At 45.5% G+C, this 14,263-nt stretch overlaps 1 protein-coding gene across 1 annotated transcript; it reads left to right on the top strand.

Moving 5' to 3' along the window:
- Positions 1-1,716: 1,716 nt before the first annotated feature.
- PWWP4 (PWWP domain containing 4) lies at positions 1,717-12,612 on the top strand. Its single transcript, XM_058291217.2, has 3 exons — positions 1,717-1,842; positions 7,572-7,735; positions 9,118-12,612. Exon 3 carries the CDS (start codon positions 9,338-9,340, stop codon positions 11,315-11,317), a length of 1,980 nt encoding a protein of 659 aa, XP_058147200.1. The 5' UTR covers positions 1,717-1,842; positions 7,572-7,735; positions 9,118-9,337; the 3' UTR covers positions 11,318-12,612.
- The last annotated feature ends 1,651 nt before the right edge of the window (positions 12,613-14,263 follow it).

Below are 14,263 nucleotides of genomic sequence, written 5' to 3'. Positions count from 1 at the left end.
TCTTTAGGAGGCACTGGAAACCGAACCTGGGACCTCCCATGTGGAAGAGAGGTGCTCAATCACCTGAGTCAACTCAGCTCCCTGGTTTGTGGTGTGTCTTGTCTTTCCTCTTTGTGTCTCTTTTGTTGTATCATCTTATTGCATCAGCTCAAGCACCTGCCTGTCATGCAAGCTCGCCTTCTCAAGGAGGCACCAGGAAACGAACCTGGGATCTCCCATGTGGTAGCCAGAAGTTCAGTTGCTTGAGCCACATCAGCTTCCCTCCCTTACTTCTTGATTCAACCTCTTGCAATCTATGGTTTTGATGGAAGGATATGAAGAACTCTGGCTTCCCAGACATGGGGTGGTGAAAGAAGACCACACAGCTGTCGTAAAAGTTCTCAGGAACCAGTGTTCAGGGAGACAATGAACAGAGAGGCAAATCCCCATGGTGAAAGCCACACAGCTGGTGAGTAGCAGAACTGAGGCTCCAACCCACACCTGTCTTTCAGCTTCTGCTCTGATTTAAAAGCTCAACTGTGAAACACCCACTCTCTGTTCTCCTTCAATTAGACAGGCTAACCTGGAGGTGGTCTTGACCCACCTCCCCTCCGTCCACCCTAAGAACCTGTTGAGACCCCCGGGTTCAGCCATGCCCAGGTGACTCCGAGTCCAGCAGGGCCTTCTGGGTGGGCTGCACACAGGACGGGGTGACCTTGCCTGGCCCACGTCCCCAGGCCAGTGGTGTGCCTGGTTCTGGGAGCTGGTTCTGGGATCACCTGCCAGGGACCTCCCGTGGGGCTTGAACTCTGCCATGGTGGGGGCATGGGCACCCTGGAAATCGGGAAAGCCTGGAAATGAGAACGGCGCCCCTGCCCGGGACCCCCCTGCCTAGGTTGTCTCCAAGCCTGGCCCTGGGAAGAAGAGCACAGCTCTTCTCTCTCCTGTGCAGCAGGGATGTGTGACACCAGCGCCGGCGGGGGCCTGATGATGAGAGGGGGCCTGATGACGAGAGGGGGCCTGATGACAAGAGGGGGCCTGATGACGAGAGGGGGCCGGTCTCACCAGCAGGACTGAGACCCCGGCCCTGGCGGAGTGCCCGCCTTGGGCTTCGTGCTCCCGGTGGCTGCTTTCAGCGCCTCCTGGGCACAGAGCCCACAACGGGACAGGCTCTGCTCCTCCTCCCTGCCATCCGGGGACATGACATGGGAGTCGGCTCTCCCCCAGACCCTCTCCACCCTGACCTCTGCACACACCTTTGTCCAAACGGACACTCCCGGCAAAGCCTGAGTTTCGCGTCCTCCCTCCCTGGGCAACCTCCCCCCCTTTCTGCCTTACAGGTCACTGAAGGGGCCGAGGGTCTGCGGGCTCCCCCCCTTTCTGCCTTGCAGGTCACTGAAGGGGCCGAGGGTCCGCGGGCTCCCCCCACAATGTGCCAGGGCAGGCGGATGGGGAGTCTTGCACTCTGGATGCTGACCCACGCGTGCAAGGGAGACCCCTATGGCTCCCCTCGACTGGACTTCCTCCACAGCCCCTGTGTGAAAAGCCCCTGCCCCCAAGGCCGTGAGCACTTGGGGTGCTGTCTCTGATATGTCATCCATTCATTCATTTATTCACTGGGTTGGGAGGGGTGTAAAAGACTGAGAGGAAAATCAAGGCTCTGCCTCTGAGGATGTAATTGAACTTCCTGGTTTCCATGGAAAGCTAGAGCCAAGGTGAATGTTTTGTTGACTTTCTGGTTTCTATGACAACTGAGCCATGCCATTCTTTCCTGGCAGTTGATAGACTGAACAAGGATATTTACAGACTGGGAGGATGGAATAACCACAGAAGTATCAGGCCTAGTGGGTGTCTACTACCAATGTGAGTTGGTGTGTGTGGGTGTGTGTTTTGGAAGTGTGTGGTATTAATTGAATGTTAAGGGCTCTGATCCCTTCTGTTTAGTTGGCAAGGCTGGCAGCTCCTTCTAGAAGGGGATGAGATGATTAAGTACCCTGTCTTCACTGCCCCTCTCCTCATTTCTGAGCTCTAAATTGACACCTGTTGTATGACAGAATTTTTATCTGAGTTCTTTAAGGCAGAGACCTCCAAGGTTTTCTAATCTTATACCTCTGCTTAACAAAGGTTTCTGTGAGTATCCTTAAACATATCATTTTGATTCCTTTCCCCCTACTGGCAGTAAAATATTGTTATGTGTTCATTATTAGAGAGAATCTGAAGTCGTTGAATGATGAGATAAAAGGCGTAGGAAGGGGGTTCAAATGTAATTTCTTGGATCCCGTGGGAGATACTTCACTTAACCTGATTAACTGACACCCAAATTAAGAAATATCTTCTCTAAAAGACAAATTTCCTGTTATCCAGCCATTCAGAAAACACAGTAAATGCCCTCCTTTATCATATAAGCATACAATACCATCTTCAACACACGTTCTGACTTCTACTCCATTTCCAAAGAAAGTTCTAGCATCTAAGGGACCAGCTGCAGCTTTCTTTGTGTGCCGCGTGCTTTAGGAAGAAGCAGGACTAGGTCAAGGACACCCAGTTCTCTCAGTCCCAGACCCCAGGGTGCTGAGTCTGGGCCTCTGCCAGCCCCACCAGCCTTGGCCACCTGGCTCCTTGCTCAGGGCTACCAGGCGGGGTCCCCAGAGGGAGAAAGGAGGTCTGCAGGCAGAGACGCAGGCCGGGCCTTCCTCTCGGTTCTGTCCCTCAGGGTCACCCCAGCAAAGGCCCTTCACACCAGTGGGGCCCTGTGACCTCAGGAGGGGCAGACAGTCCAGGAAGATGGATTTCCTCCCCTCTCCAAGGATCGTCTTCACCGTCATCCCTCCCCCCCCCCCCCACCCCCAGCCAAGGAACAGCCGGCAGCAGGTGGGCCAACTCTGGGTCCCATTACTGAGGGCGGCCTCCTCTGCGATGCCGACCCTCCAGGGGAGCTGATCATCCACCATCACCCTCGGGATGGTCCCAGGTTTCTGGGGTCCCTTCCCTGACCGCCCTGAGAAACCACATCCTCAGGAGTCTGTGTCCAGCTCGGAGGGTCTCCTCCGAGCTCACGGGGTTGCAGAACCACCGTATCATCTCTTGGGTTTTCCAGACCTAGGAGAGCTGGCTGCTTCTACCACCGCTCTCTTGTTGTTACTTCATTGTTGCCCATTTGCTTTTTGCAGCCTCCAAAGAACTCTATCAAGTTCTCTCTAATTATAAAGCAAAAGAGAGTGTCTGCCTCTTAATTTGGTTTGTTTGTTTTCTCTTCCCTTTTAAGGCTTCTCCTTTGGCTTTGATTTCTAGAAATCCTATTATGTTGAACCTAGTCCTTGTGTATGTGTGTACTTAGCTTTTAGCACATTTCAGTATGCCACTTGATAGTTTTTCATTATTTTGGAATATTCCCAGATAATGTTCCTTCAAATATTCTGCTTTCCCTGTCTCTTCTTGGACTCCAATGAAATATGTATATGGCGAGGCATATAAATGTTAATAATGGCTATTTTCTTGGATCAGTAGAAAATGTCCCTCAAACAACTTTTTGAAAACGTTTGCCTTATTTTCTCTTTTGTATGATATCGTTTTCCTACACTTGCTTTGGTTTTGTTCACTCCTGGCCGACATTTCATTTCGTAACTCCTTAGAATCTTCATGAAGTAGTATTTTGGTGTGTATGTCCCTATCAACGTGTCCTCCACATAACATTTTACAATTTGATGTGAAAAATAAAGTCTGCTGTCTCCTCCACTCCCATCCCGGTCCTCTTCTCTTTGCAGTATAACCAGGTCACGAGAACCGGGTAGCCATTCAAGACTTCTTCCCCTCGCATTTACAGACTTTTCATCCTCATACGAAAAGACAGAACGCTGTTCTCCATGTGAATGCCTGTGTGACAGAAACAATATCATTTGCACTCCGAGTATTCCCCTGGTCTTTTCTGTCAGCCCATTTGGGCCCGCACCAGTCTTTGAACTGGAGACGTAAAGAGCCTTGTCGGAGCAGACTAGCACCTTCCAGTCTTTCCCGGGGGGACGGCACCTCACTTGTGTCCAGGGCTGTTGTGCGGAGGAGCCCCAGGCCGGCGACTTAACTTGTGACCCGGGCAACTCTATTCCAGACCACAACAGGGGCAAATCAATATGTTCCGACTGGCACATCTTGTTCTCTCACCTAGACAGCAGTCATCGGGAGGGCTCGCCTTCAAGAAAAGAGGAAGCGACCCTGACTTCGTAACCCGAACAGCAGGCATGATTTTATTACTTTTACAGGGGCTGTTGGCTGTCTCCCCTTGGGCAGGGTACTAGAGAGTGAAGGGTAAACAGCATCTCTGAAAGAAGGTTCTTCTACCGGGCTGGGGGAACAAGCTCAGTTTTGCAAAAGGAATGGGCTTTGCAAAAGAGAGTATTCACTCTATTCTGAATAGAACGCCTTCGTGATGGACCATGAATTTTATCTAGCTCCTTTTCTCAAGTGCTCACATTTGTCCTTTTCTGAAGAGATGACCCTTGGAGATGTGTGCTTGGAAGATTAGGCTTTGTGACTGGTTGTTGGCAGAAACATTGGAGGCAGAGCTTCGGTACTGTTAAGTTTGTGATTTGAATCCGTGTGTGCAGATGTAGCTCAGTGGTTGAGCACCTGCTTTCCACATATGAGGTCCTGGGTTCAATCCCCAGTACCTCCTAAAAAAAAGCCACTAATGTATTTTCTTTACAAAAGCAATTTTATAAACTGTCTTTTTATTATCTTAAAGGGAACTTTCAACTCATTGTTTTATGGAAATATCTTTTGGAGAGGTATTACAAAGTCTTCTGCTTTGGAAAAAAAAAAGCTCCAATAAATAGCTAGTAATTCTAGGGAGGGGGCATCAGGATAAAGGTGAGAAAAAAATGCATCGCTGCCTCTGGGCAACAGCATGGTGGGATTTTGAGAGAACTTCTTGCTGAGGATTATTTTTCTGTTTTTTTTTTCCTTGGAAGGGAATAAAGTCCTTGCTGGGGAAAGGAGTTAACAAAATAGAGAAAGGTTCCAAAATAATTCTTCCCCAAAAATCATGGCTGTTGTTTAGAGAAATACAAGCTAATTGTCACCTTGTTCATTCATTGTTCAACTAAAGAGAAAATCTAGAACAAGAGTTATACCAGGACTTCGATTTAAGAATTTTACTTCTGATGGCCTGAAATTGACTCTGAAGTTCTAGGTTATGAAGTTGCTGGTTAGAGCATTTCTCTTCGTTTTAATCCAATTAGGCATTCTTCCTCTTCAGACAGTTTGATTTGACTCGAAACTAAGTTATTGGATACATTTTCATGCCCAAGGCCCTCTGACAATTTGGGATAATTTTTTTTCAGGTACTGGGGGCCAGGGATTGACCTGGGACCTTGGAAGTGGGAAGCCAGCACTCAACCACTGAACCACATTGGCTTCCCTGAGTTGTTTGTTTTGCTTGTTGTTTGGTTTTTTCAGGAGGTACCAGAAAATGAATTTGGGGCCTCCTGTGTGATAGGTGGGCACCCAACTGCTTGAGCCACATCCGCTCCCCAATTTGGGGTAATAATTTTAAAAGTTATATTGGTGGGGCTCATTGTTCTGTTATTATCATAATGCTATTGGTGTGCAAAAGAGGGACAATATTTGCATATATTTTATCTCTCTACACCCCTACCTACCTAGCTATGTATCTATCTATCTACTTATCTCACTACAGGAAAAAAATTGTAGGCCAATTAGAACAAAATATGAAAAGAAAACTACATGCAAAATTATATACAAACCCATTAAGATGGGACATTTAGACAATGGGCCAAGGTATGGGGTGAGAGGACAATGTAACATTTTTATTTGAAAATCTTCACTTCTGATTGTTTCTTTTAAGTATGCGGTGCTTTTGTAATCAGTAAAATAATTGTAAATGATATCAATTGTATGTTGAAAATACTGTTAAAGCGTTCCGCACTTAAAAAGAAGTAGGCAAATGGGAATACCAAAGAATGTTCAAATAAGCCGCATGATCATATTTAAAGCCGAATCAATATTGTATAAATTATAGGTATAAAAAGTAAAAATTCTGGAGTCTGTGAATTCATGCGTTTGCAATAAACATTTCTGAGTGATTTGATTACTGATGCTTGTTAGATTCCCTATTTTATTATTTTAAACATTTCACAGTTTCCCATGTGTATTTTTTAATATGGAAATAAACTGAGCTGAAAATAACCTTTATGCTGGAAGCAGAAACGTTTCCAGGGATGTGCGCAGGCAATGAGCATGCACTGGCTGTGTCAGCGTCAGGCCTCTTGCATTGCTAGCATCACAGTGAGTGGGCACGTGTGTGCCTGTGTGTGTATGTGTAGGAGAGTGTGCACGTATGAATTTGGGATGTGGGTCAGTTGTGATTGAGGGCGAGGGGACTCGACTCCCCTGGTTTTGTGGGAAAGGCTGGCAGGTGGAGCTATGGGAGACTCAAGTGGCTGAGTCACCTGTTACGCTGCCTCCCTTTTGTTCCAGCTAGGACCTGAGAGTCATGTGGTCTTTGAGGTGTCTAAAGCACAGGTCTGTATGCCCATGCATCATTCGAGAAAGATTGTTTTGTGCGTCACAAAAGAAGAAAAGATGTATGTTTCATGATCGTTATATGTGTCATAGTATATATTATATAGACACGGTATGTGTAAACAAAGACTTACACATGTGCATTTATTAAGAAAATAAATTGTACATTATGAAATATAAAAGTTGAGTAAAAAAAGCATGAGCTAAGGTATGCACATGAATTATAATATGTATTTGTGCAATGTATACAGAACTAGAAAAATGTATGCCAATGTATTAACAGAGTATTTCTTGGCGGGAAGGGGGGAAAGAAAGAAATGAGAAAATAACTTCATCTTCTGCATTATTCAGTTCTATAAGGTTTGAAATTTCTTTAAATAAAAGCTGGAAACTGGTGAAATCGCATTGTAAAGAGATTCACAAGAGCAAGAGAGAAAAAGCCATGTATTTACAAGAAAAACTGGTCAAATATGCTCTTAAGTGAAGAGAAATTTATATAATCTGTGCATGGATGTGTGCGTGGCTACAGACCTGATGTGTCAGAAACACACCCGCCTTCCTATCACAGGGAACATCTCTAGTGTCCTGTCACGGATGTCTGTACGTGTACATACACATGTACATATGAAAACAGATCTCTGCATGATTTATATCCTCCACACAAGTCCATTTAATGTCATAATAAAAACAGAAAACACAATTCCCATTCAAGAGACCATTTCTTCACACACACAACCACACAATCACACATAACGCATGCACACACATTCACATAGGTCATTAATGTTCACTGTGCTTGTCAAAACAGCTGCTATCACAAGAGCAACAGTTTCCTCTGTTCTGAAATCGGATCAGGACTAGCCCCACCAAGCAGCCTGATAGGAATATTTTGAAATGCAACAGCAGGAGGAAAATAAATGTGCCATCTACCATCTGGATGAGATTAAGATATCGTTTCTGTTTCAGAATGGCATGCATTTTAGAGTTCAGGACAGGAGAGCTTCTTAATTCCCATTTAATAAGTTTGGCTTCCAATCTGCTTTTGGGTTTTCTAGATTTACAGTAGAGGCTCATAGGACCTGGGTACCTCCATTTGATGCCACACGGTCCCCGGAAGTCTGGTGCACCTGAGAAGCACAGAGCGCGGTAACGGGTCTGCTGGACAAGCGGTTGGGGTGTGAGGACCACGAGACCCACGTCCCTGTCTGCGTGCTCATGGGTAAGACTTCCCATTTTACAGAACATTTCCTTTCAATCGCTTTGTGTTGGGGTTTGGGGGAATAATTTGTTATGCTCTGTTCTACGGTCCCTTCTTTTCATAATAAGAATCTCAGATTTGGTGTTGGGAAACAACAGTTTTCAACCACGTGGCAGTTCGAGACTATTTTATGAATCCTAAAAAGGGAAAACTTATGTTTTTAAACTAACCTGTTCACATGGGTGTGATATCCTTTGAGCACATTAAATTGATTAGATCACTTGACAAGCTTTTGACTGGAGGTGTGACTCAGTTGAGTCCCTGCCCCCTTGCTGGGTCTAATACAAACAGAGACAGAGAGACACAGACACAGATAAAGATAGCTGCCATATTTGATCTGGCCACATGAGAGAAAGGACAACAGTTTTGCCCACAGTTGAGCTGCACTGACAGAAGCCCCCAAGAGGCTCAAAGAGCTGAGGCCCAGGTGGAGATGAGCCATATGCCTGAGAGCTTGCTGCTGGACTCAGGTAGAAAACAGAGCAGCTGGGACTGAGAGAGGAAGCCCAGAAAGAGACAAGTCTATGCCTAGTTGCCCACAGCTGAGCTCCAGGAGACATCAGTAACTTCTGGAGGGGACGGCAGAGACCTCAGAAGAGATGGCCTGCCATCTTGCTTCCCCATGTGGCCCCTGACTTTGGTGAGAAAGCACCTCTGATGGTGCTTGATTTGGACATTTCATGGCCTTGAAAGTGTAAGCTTTTACCCCAAATACATCCCCTTTATTAAAGCCAACAACATTTCTTGTACTTTGGCAAACTAAAGCCAACCACAATATAGAAATTGCATGTTCCAGCCTGTGGCCTGCTGCTCAAGTGGTGTTCGTTAGCCACGAGTTGCACTCGTTCATCATGACAGTCATCATGAACCTCTGAATCCTAAGCGCATGTTCTTGAACGCAACCTCATCCTGACCGACACCAGTCCCTGTATATGTCTGGCCCCTGGCTTCCTTGAGTGGACAGGGCAGCACTAGTCACTTAGAAAAGGAAAAAGAAGCAACCCCCTAGGTTGAACCTGGAGGAGCCAAAAAGGCACTGGTTCTCTAATAACACAAATGGGATCCCTGACATGACCCCCACCCCCACCACACATGGAGATATTCTTAAAAATGCAATAATGATGAAAGGGACAAGATGTGGGGTGTGGTGGGTTATGAAAATCCTTTGGTACTTTGCATTTTTTGTCATCAAAATTGCCATGTATGTACCCCTTCTACCCAATACCGATTCTTTATTTGTCTTTATGGTATCTCTTAGCAATCCTTATTGACCAGCATACTTCTGCTTTGGCAAAAGGAAATGGTTTCTGATAATGTTCTTCTTTTCCTTTTCCTTATTCTAGTATCCTCTGGTATTGTCCATTCAAAGCACAAGTCCCAGCATCCCTGAGAGTTTCAGGTGGAGAAGGACAAGGCCACACAAGCTGTAAACCCCTTACAAACCTAAGGCTGAAGGGGCTTCATGAGGAAAAGTGTTTGGGGAGAACATGTCTTAGCTGTAGGGAGGACAGTTGGACACTGAACCTCTGAAAACTACCTCTTGATGCAATTATCTATATCATAATGCATGCTAAGTATGTTCTATGCAAATGGAAAGGCCAGTTATGGCCAGCCAAGGTATTGCCCAGATCTAAGACATCATCGAAAAATAAGAGAAAAAAGGCATTTTCTCTAGAAGTTCAAATACTTTCAGTCACTGAAAAAATTAAAGTGAAAAGTACAGATGTCAAGATTCTAACTAAGTCTCGAATGGGAGCCATTGCCTCCTCACTGGTGACACAGTCAGCCTTCAGTGCTCGACGTAGAGCAAAAGTGGCCCACAAAAGATCACTTAAAGTGGCACTGAATATTCTGAATGAGGAAACAAAGGTGAATCATAAAGGCAGTTCAGATGAAAACAAGACCGCTACACTGTCTCAAAACCCACCGCCAAAGCAATCTGGTTCCCGCCATCATAGAAAATACCAGAAACGCAGAGGGAACTTAGTGAAGAGTGTTGGGAAAAGTGAAAAACCCACATCCCTGTTGGCAGCTTCAGAGAGTGATGGTTCTCGGTATAGTGACAAATTACGGAAGCACAAAACCGTTGCTCTTACTCCAAGTGAATTGGAAACAAAGTCATCGCAAAAATGCATCTTGTGCCGAAATTTCCCTTCACTTTCACAAACTAATAATGGAAAAGAGGTCACCAAAAAGATGATAGCCTCAAGAGTTATGTCCATGAAGCTCACCAGAATTCCAGTTTTGCCATCAAGTTGCAGCCTCTCTGTGCCCAGAGCTTTAAAAGAAGCGGCACGTGGCTCCACCCCGAAGACCCTGGCCGTTCCCTCTGAAGGCTCTACCTTCTCAGAGAATACTGAGGACCCTGGAGCGGGTCCCTCGAAGCCACATTTTAAAAGTGCAGCAGCATCCTCCAGTTCCTCTCCCCCTGCGCGGCGTTATTCACTCCGCCTTGCAAATAAAAAAAGGAAGCTTCACATTCTGGAACTTGGGCATCAAATGCAAGAACGTCAACGTCTTCCTGACGCAGGAGCTGCCAATCCGGTCAAAGCTGTGAAGATGGCTGAGGGTAAAGAAGAGGGACACCACCCGGGCCCTGCTTCTCCCCAGGAGCCACAGCCCATCGAAAGAGGAACGCTAGTCTGGTTTAAAAGTCCAGACGCCCCATTCTGGCCAGCAGTGGTCACCAGCGTGAAGGAAACAGAGAAGACAGCCAGGGTGCTCTTGATTGAGGCCAACCTGAACCGAGGAAGGAGTGGCGTGCGGGTGCCCCTTCGAAGATTAAAGCATTTCGACTGTGCAGAGAAGCCCGAGCTCACCAAGAGGGCCAGGAGAGAGCACAGGGACAGCGTCAACTGGTGCCTCGCCTTGGTTTCTGACTACAGAGCCAGAAGAGGCCTGGGCTCTTTCATGGGCACTTTCCTTGACTATTTCGCGGCCGACGTCAGTTATCCCATCAGGAAGGCTGTCCAAGAGGGTTACGTGGAGGACACCTTTCCAAAGGTGAATTATGACAACCTGGAGGAGTCTGAGGACGAGACCTCCCAGGACGGGAGGAGGCCCCGCAAGAAAATCCTCCCGGACCGCATGAGGGCCGCTCGAGACCGGGCCAACCAGAAGCTCGTGGACTTCATTGTGAGAAGAAAGGGGGCCGACGACCATCTTCTGGACATCATAAAAGGCAGGAAGCCGTCCCAGTGGCTGACATCGTTTTTAAACTCAAACAAGTATGTGGTCTGCTTTGAAACATACCTTGAGGATGACGATCAGTTGGATGCTGTGGTGAAACATTTACAAGAAGTCTACAATCAAACAGACAAGAAGACGCTGGCCCTCATAAGATGTGACAAAGTCAAGTTTGTTCTGGAAGTTCTTCTGCCAGAAGCAATCATTTGCTCAATTTCTGCCCTTGATGGGTTAGATTACAAGAGAGCAGAAGCAAAGTACCTGGAAGGACCACCTGTACATTACCGGGAAAAAGAACTCTTTGATAAAAAAGTCTTAAAAGAAAGGAGAAAGAGAGCAGCAATGGATAAAAGCTAATCATAAATTGCCTATACCCATGCACAGTTCGCATTTACATGAGTAATAAAAAACCTGTCTCTGAAATTTGTGATCTCTTCTCAATGGCATATAAATATTTTCTGGAAAGGCAAAATTTTGGTGGAACATACTTAATTCACTTGGATACATGTCTAGTTTTTGATGGGGGCAAACTTATCATCATTTCTTGTTCCCACATTTCACCACAAGCAATTTTGTTAAAATATTGCAAATGAGTATATAGTCCCATCTATTTTTGGAATGTGTGATTGCCCACATATTTTCAAAGAAAATACTATTATATTTCATGACATTTATTTTGACTGTGCTTAATATTTTTAGATAGAATATGCATTCTTTTTACCTGAAAAGCATTGGTATCAGACATTAAGCTACAATAATTTAAAACTGTAGCATATATTTTTATATAAACCTGAAATTATTTTTCCTCCTTTTTTTGATATATTAACTATTAGATTTCTTCTTAAGATAATTCCAGTTTTTCCCTGCTGTGGTATCTGTTTTTCAAAAAGCAGCTCTTAGGCACCAATCCAGTTTCAAAGATGCTTTCTTATATATTATCACACTTTCAAATGTTTCTTCAAATACAACCTGAAATGCAAGCAGCAAGCTAACAGATGATCTACATTTGTGAGTGAATGCCATCTTAGCACCCAGAAAAAGACTTCTTCAGTCTTGAACAAGATCGTGCACTCGACGTTCCTCTGAAATCCTTCTTCAATTGAGTGGTCTCTTCAAGCAGACAGGCTTCCGCTGTCCCCACAGCTGACAGTGACTGGATGTATGCCTGCTGAGTGCAGCCAGAGGCCTTATAGCCACAGTCTAGCTAGTCTAGACCAGTGAGTGCAGGCTGACTGCTTAGGAGCCAGCTAGTGTGGGATAAAACGTGGGAAACTCAAGCTCTTTGTTCTGTTGCCTCAAACTCCACAAACGTCCTCATTTGTCTCAAAGCCCCACAAGCTTTATCTTTTGACTCCTCCCAGTAGCTCCAACTTCCAACAGTATGACTACAGGCCTGTAAGTCATCCAGGCTGATTGAAAGCCAGTGGACCAGAATCTGGGAAGTTGGAAATGGGTTGCAGAAAAAGCCTGCATTTGGGTAAAGGTGGCTATTGTGGAAATATAATTAAATATATACAATCCGAAGTTAAATCTGAGGCCAATAAATTGTTATCTTTACTTGAAACTTATTAGTTTGTTCAGAGTAAATATTACGAAAGCTAGTTTATTTGTAAAACTTGATGTGAAAATAAAGTCTAAATAGACAACATGAACCTGACTTCATTTTTCCTTCTTAGAGGGAATCAGCTGTCATGGCCTTGAGTTGTGTGTGAACATGGCCGCATGTTTAGGTAAAACTTGCAAATGTTAGGTGTTTTCATTCAAAATAAAACTATTGTATCCTTCACCTTGGACCTTTGCTCCATCATACTTCAGGTTCAAAACTATGTAAGTGGCGTGTCTAAATTTTTTAAGTTATATATGTATAGGTAATCTTTTTGGAATTTTGGATGGTTGTAGTCATCATTTGAATACTCATTATGAATTTTCCTCTCATTCTAAATAAAGACTCACTTTCATACTTTATTATGCATTATTTTAGAAGATGGCCTTCCAATTTGTTAAAGCTTCAGGCCTGACAGAACCTGCTTTGGATTCTGCCTGAAAGAGACCAAACTCCTCAGGCACACAAACAAACCATTTCCATGCTCTATGTAGACCTTATACACTGGGCAAACAGACTTTAGTTAGCGTATAACACCACGTCCCTCTGTTTCCCATATATGACTGAGACTTGACATTTTAACGGAGCCATCTCTAAGTGTTAATATTTTCTTGGCTGTCTCGCTCAGAGACTCACTCATGCAATCATAGCCTTGTGCATCAGGATAGCAAGTGAAATGTGGCTTAAGGCTCTGCTCTGAGGAGGAAGTTCAGGGGCCATGGAAAGGAGACATTATTCTCGTAACCCTGGTGACAATCTAATTTCTGACATGACTGGGATGCTCTACTTAACCTCACAGTGATATTTATCAGCATCATAGACTGACTGTATTTGAAAACCAGGGCCCCAGGCTTCTCCATGTGTGTGAGATCATGGGTGTGTGTTAGTTTAGGGGTGAAAGGAGGGGACCTGATCCCTCCTGGGATGTCATTTAAACCTGTGACATTTACTGGAGAGAGGGAGACATGCCTCAGACATGCATCTGTTCTCCCCCTCTTTGAATCTGGGGTCACCGAATGGCATTTGGGGTGTGGGCTGGACTCGTGGCTCTGGGAACTCTGAGATCCCTTGCAGACAGAGCAGTTGTTAAGGCAGCCTCAAAGATTGCCCTAAGCTGACCCTCTAACAGGTGTGTGTCTGCTGGGAAAGCCCAAGCTGCCATCCACCCTGACCCATTGGAAGAAGGAGGCCCTCATCCCCTCCAACCATGGGGCAGGCTGCCGAATATCAGCCCCGATTCCAATCGTGAGGTTGGCAGAGCTGCCCTGAGACACCCATACAGCATTTGCGGGTGTCTGTGTCAATACATGGATCCTGGTGCAGAAGGAGTGGTACCCTGAGACCACGAGACTCTCCGGTGCCCAAATTCCCCTGAACCTTCAGCCTGGAGAACCAGCCCCCAAGTGTTGCTCTTGAGGAGCAGTCTTCTTGTTCCTGGAGACCCTGGAAAGGCTTCATCAAAGGCAGCTACCTCAAAAAGTGTTCCTTCTCTTACCCCTGCTTCCAGAGTGATGACAATGGTGAGGTATCATCACAGCACAAGGGGGAAGATACAGTTTCTGCTTCGGGGGAAATTCCTTACATTCACAGAGAGCTTCAGGACCTGAACAGATATGCACTAGCATGAACTGCGGTAATAGAGGTGGGAATGGACTTAAGGATGTTGAAGAGGGCAGCGATATATATGTCCATGCGGGGGA

Source organism: Dasypus novemcinctus, chromosome X (assembly GCF_030445035.2).
Source record: "Dasypus novemcinctus isolate mDasNov1 chromosome X, mDasNov1.1.hap2, whole genome shotgun sequence".
In the NCBI taxonomy this organism is placed as follows: Eukaryota; Metazoa; Chordata; class Mammalia; order Cingulata; family Dasypodidae; genus Dasypus; species Dasypus novemcinctus.
This window is presented reverse-complemented; position numbering and strand designations above follow the sequence as displayed.

Bases quoted from the DNA above. Each gene is read 5' to 3' on its own strand.
- PWWP4 (XM_058291217.2), top strand. From the start codon at position 9,338: ATGCATGCTAAGTATGTTCTATGCAAATGGAAAGGCCAGTTATGGCCA.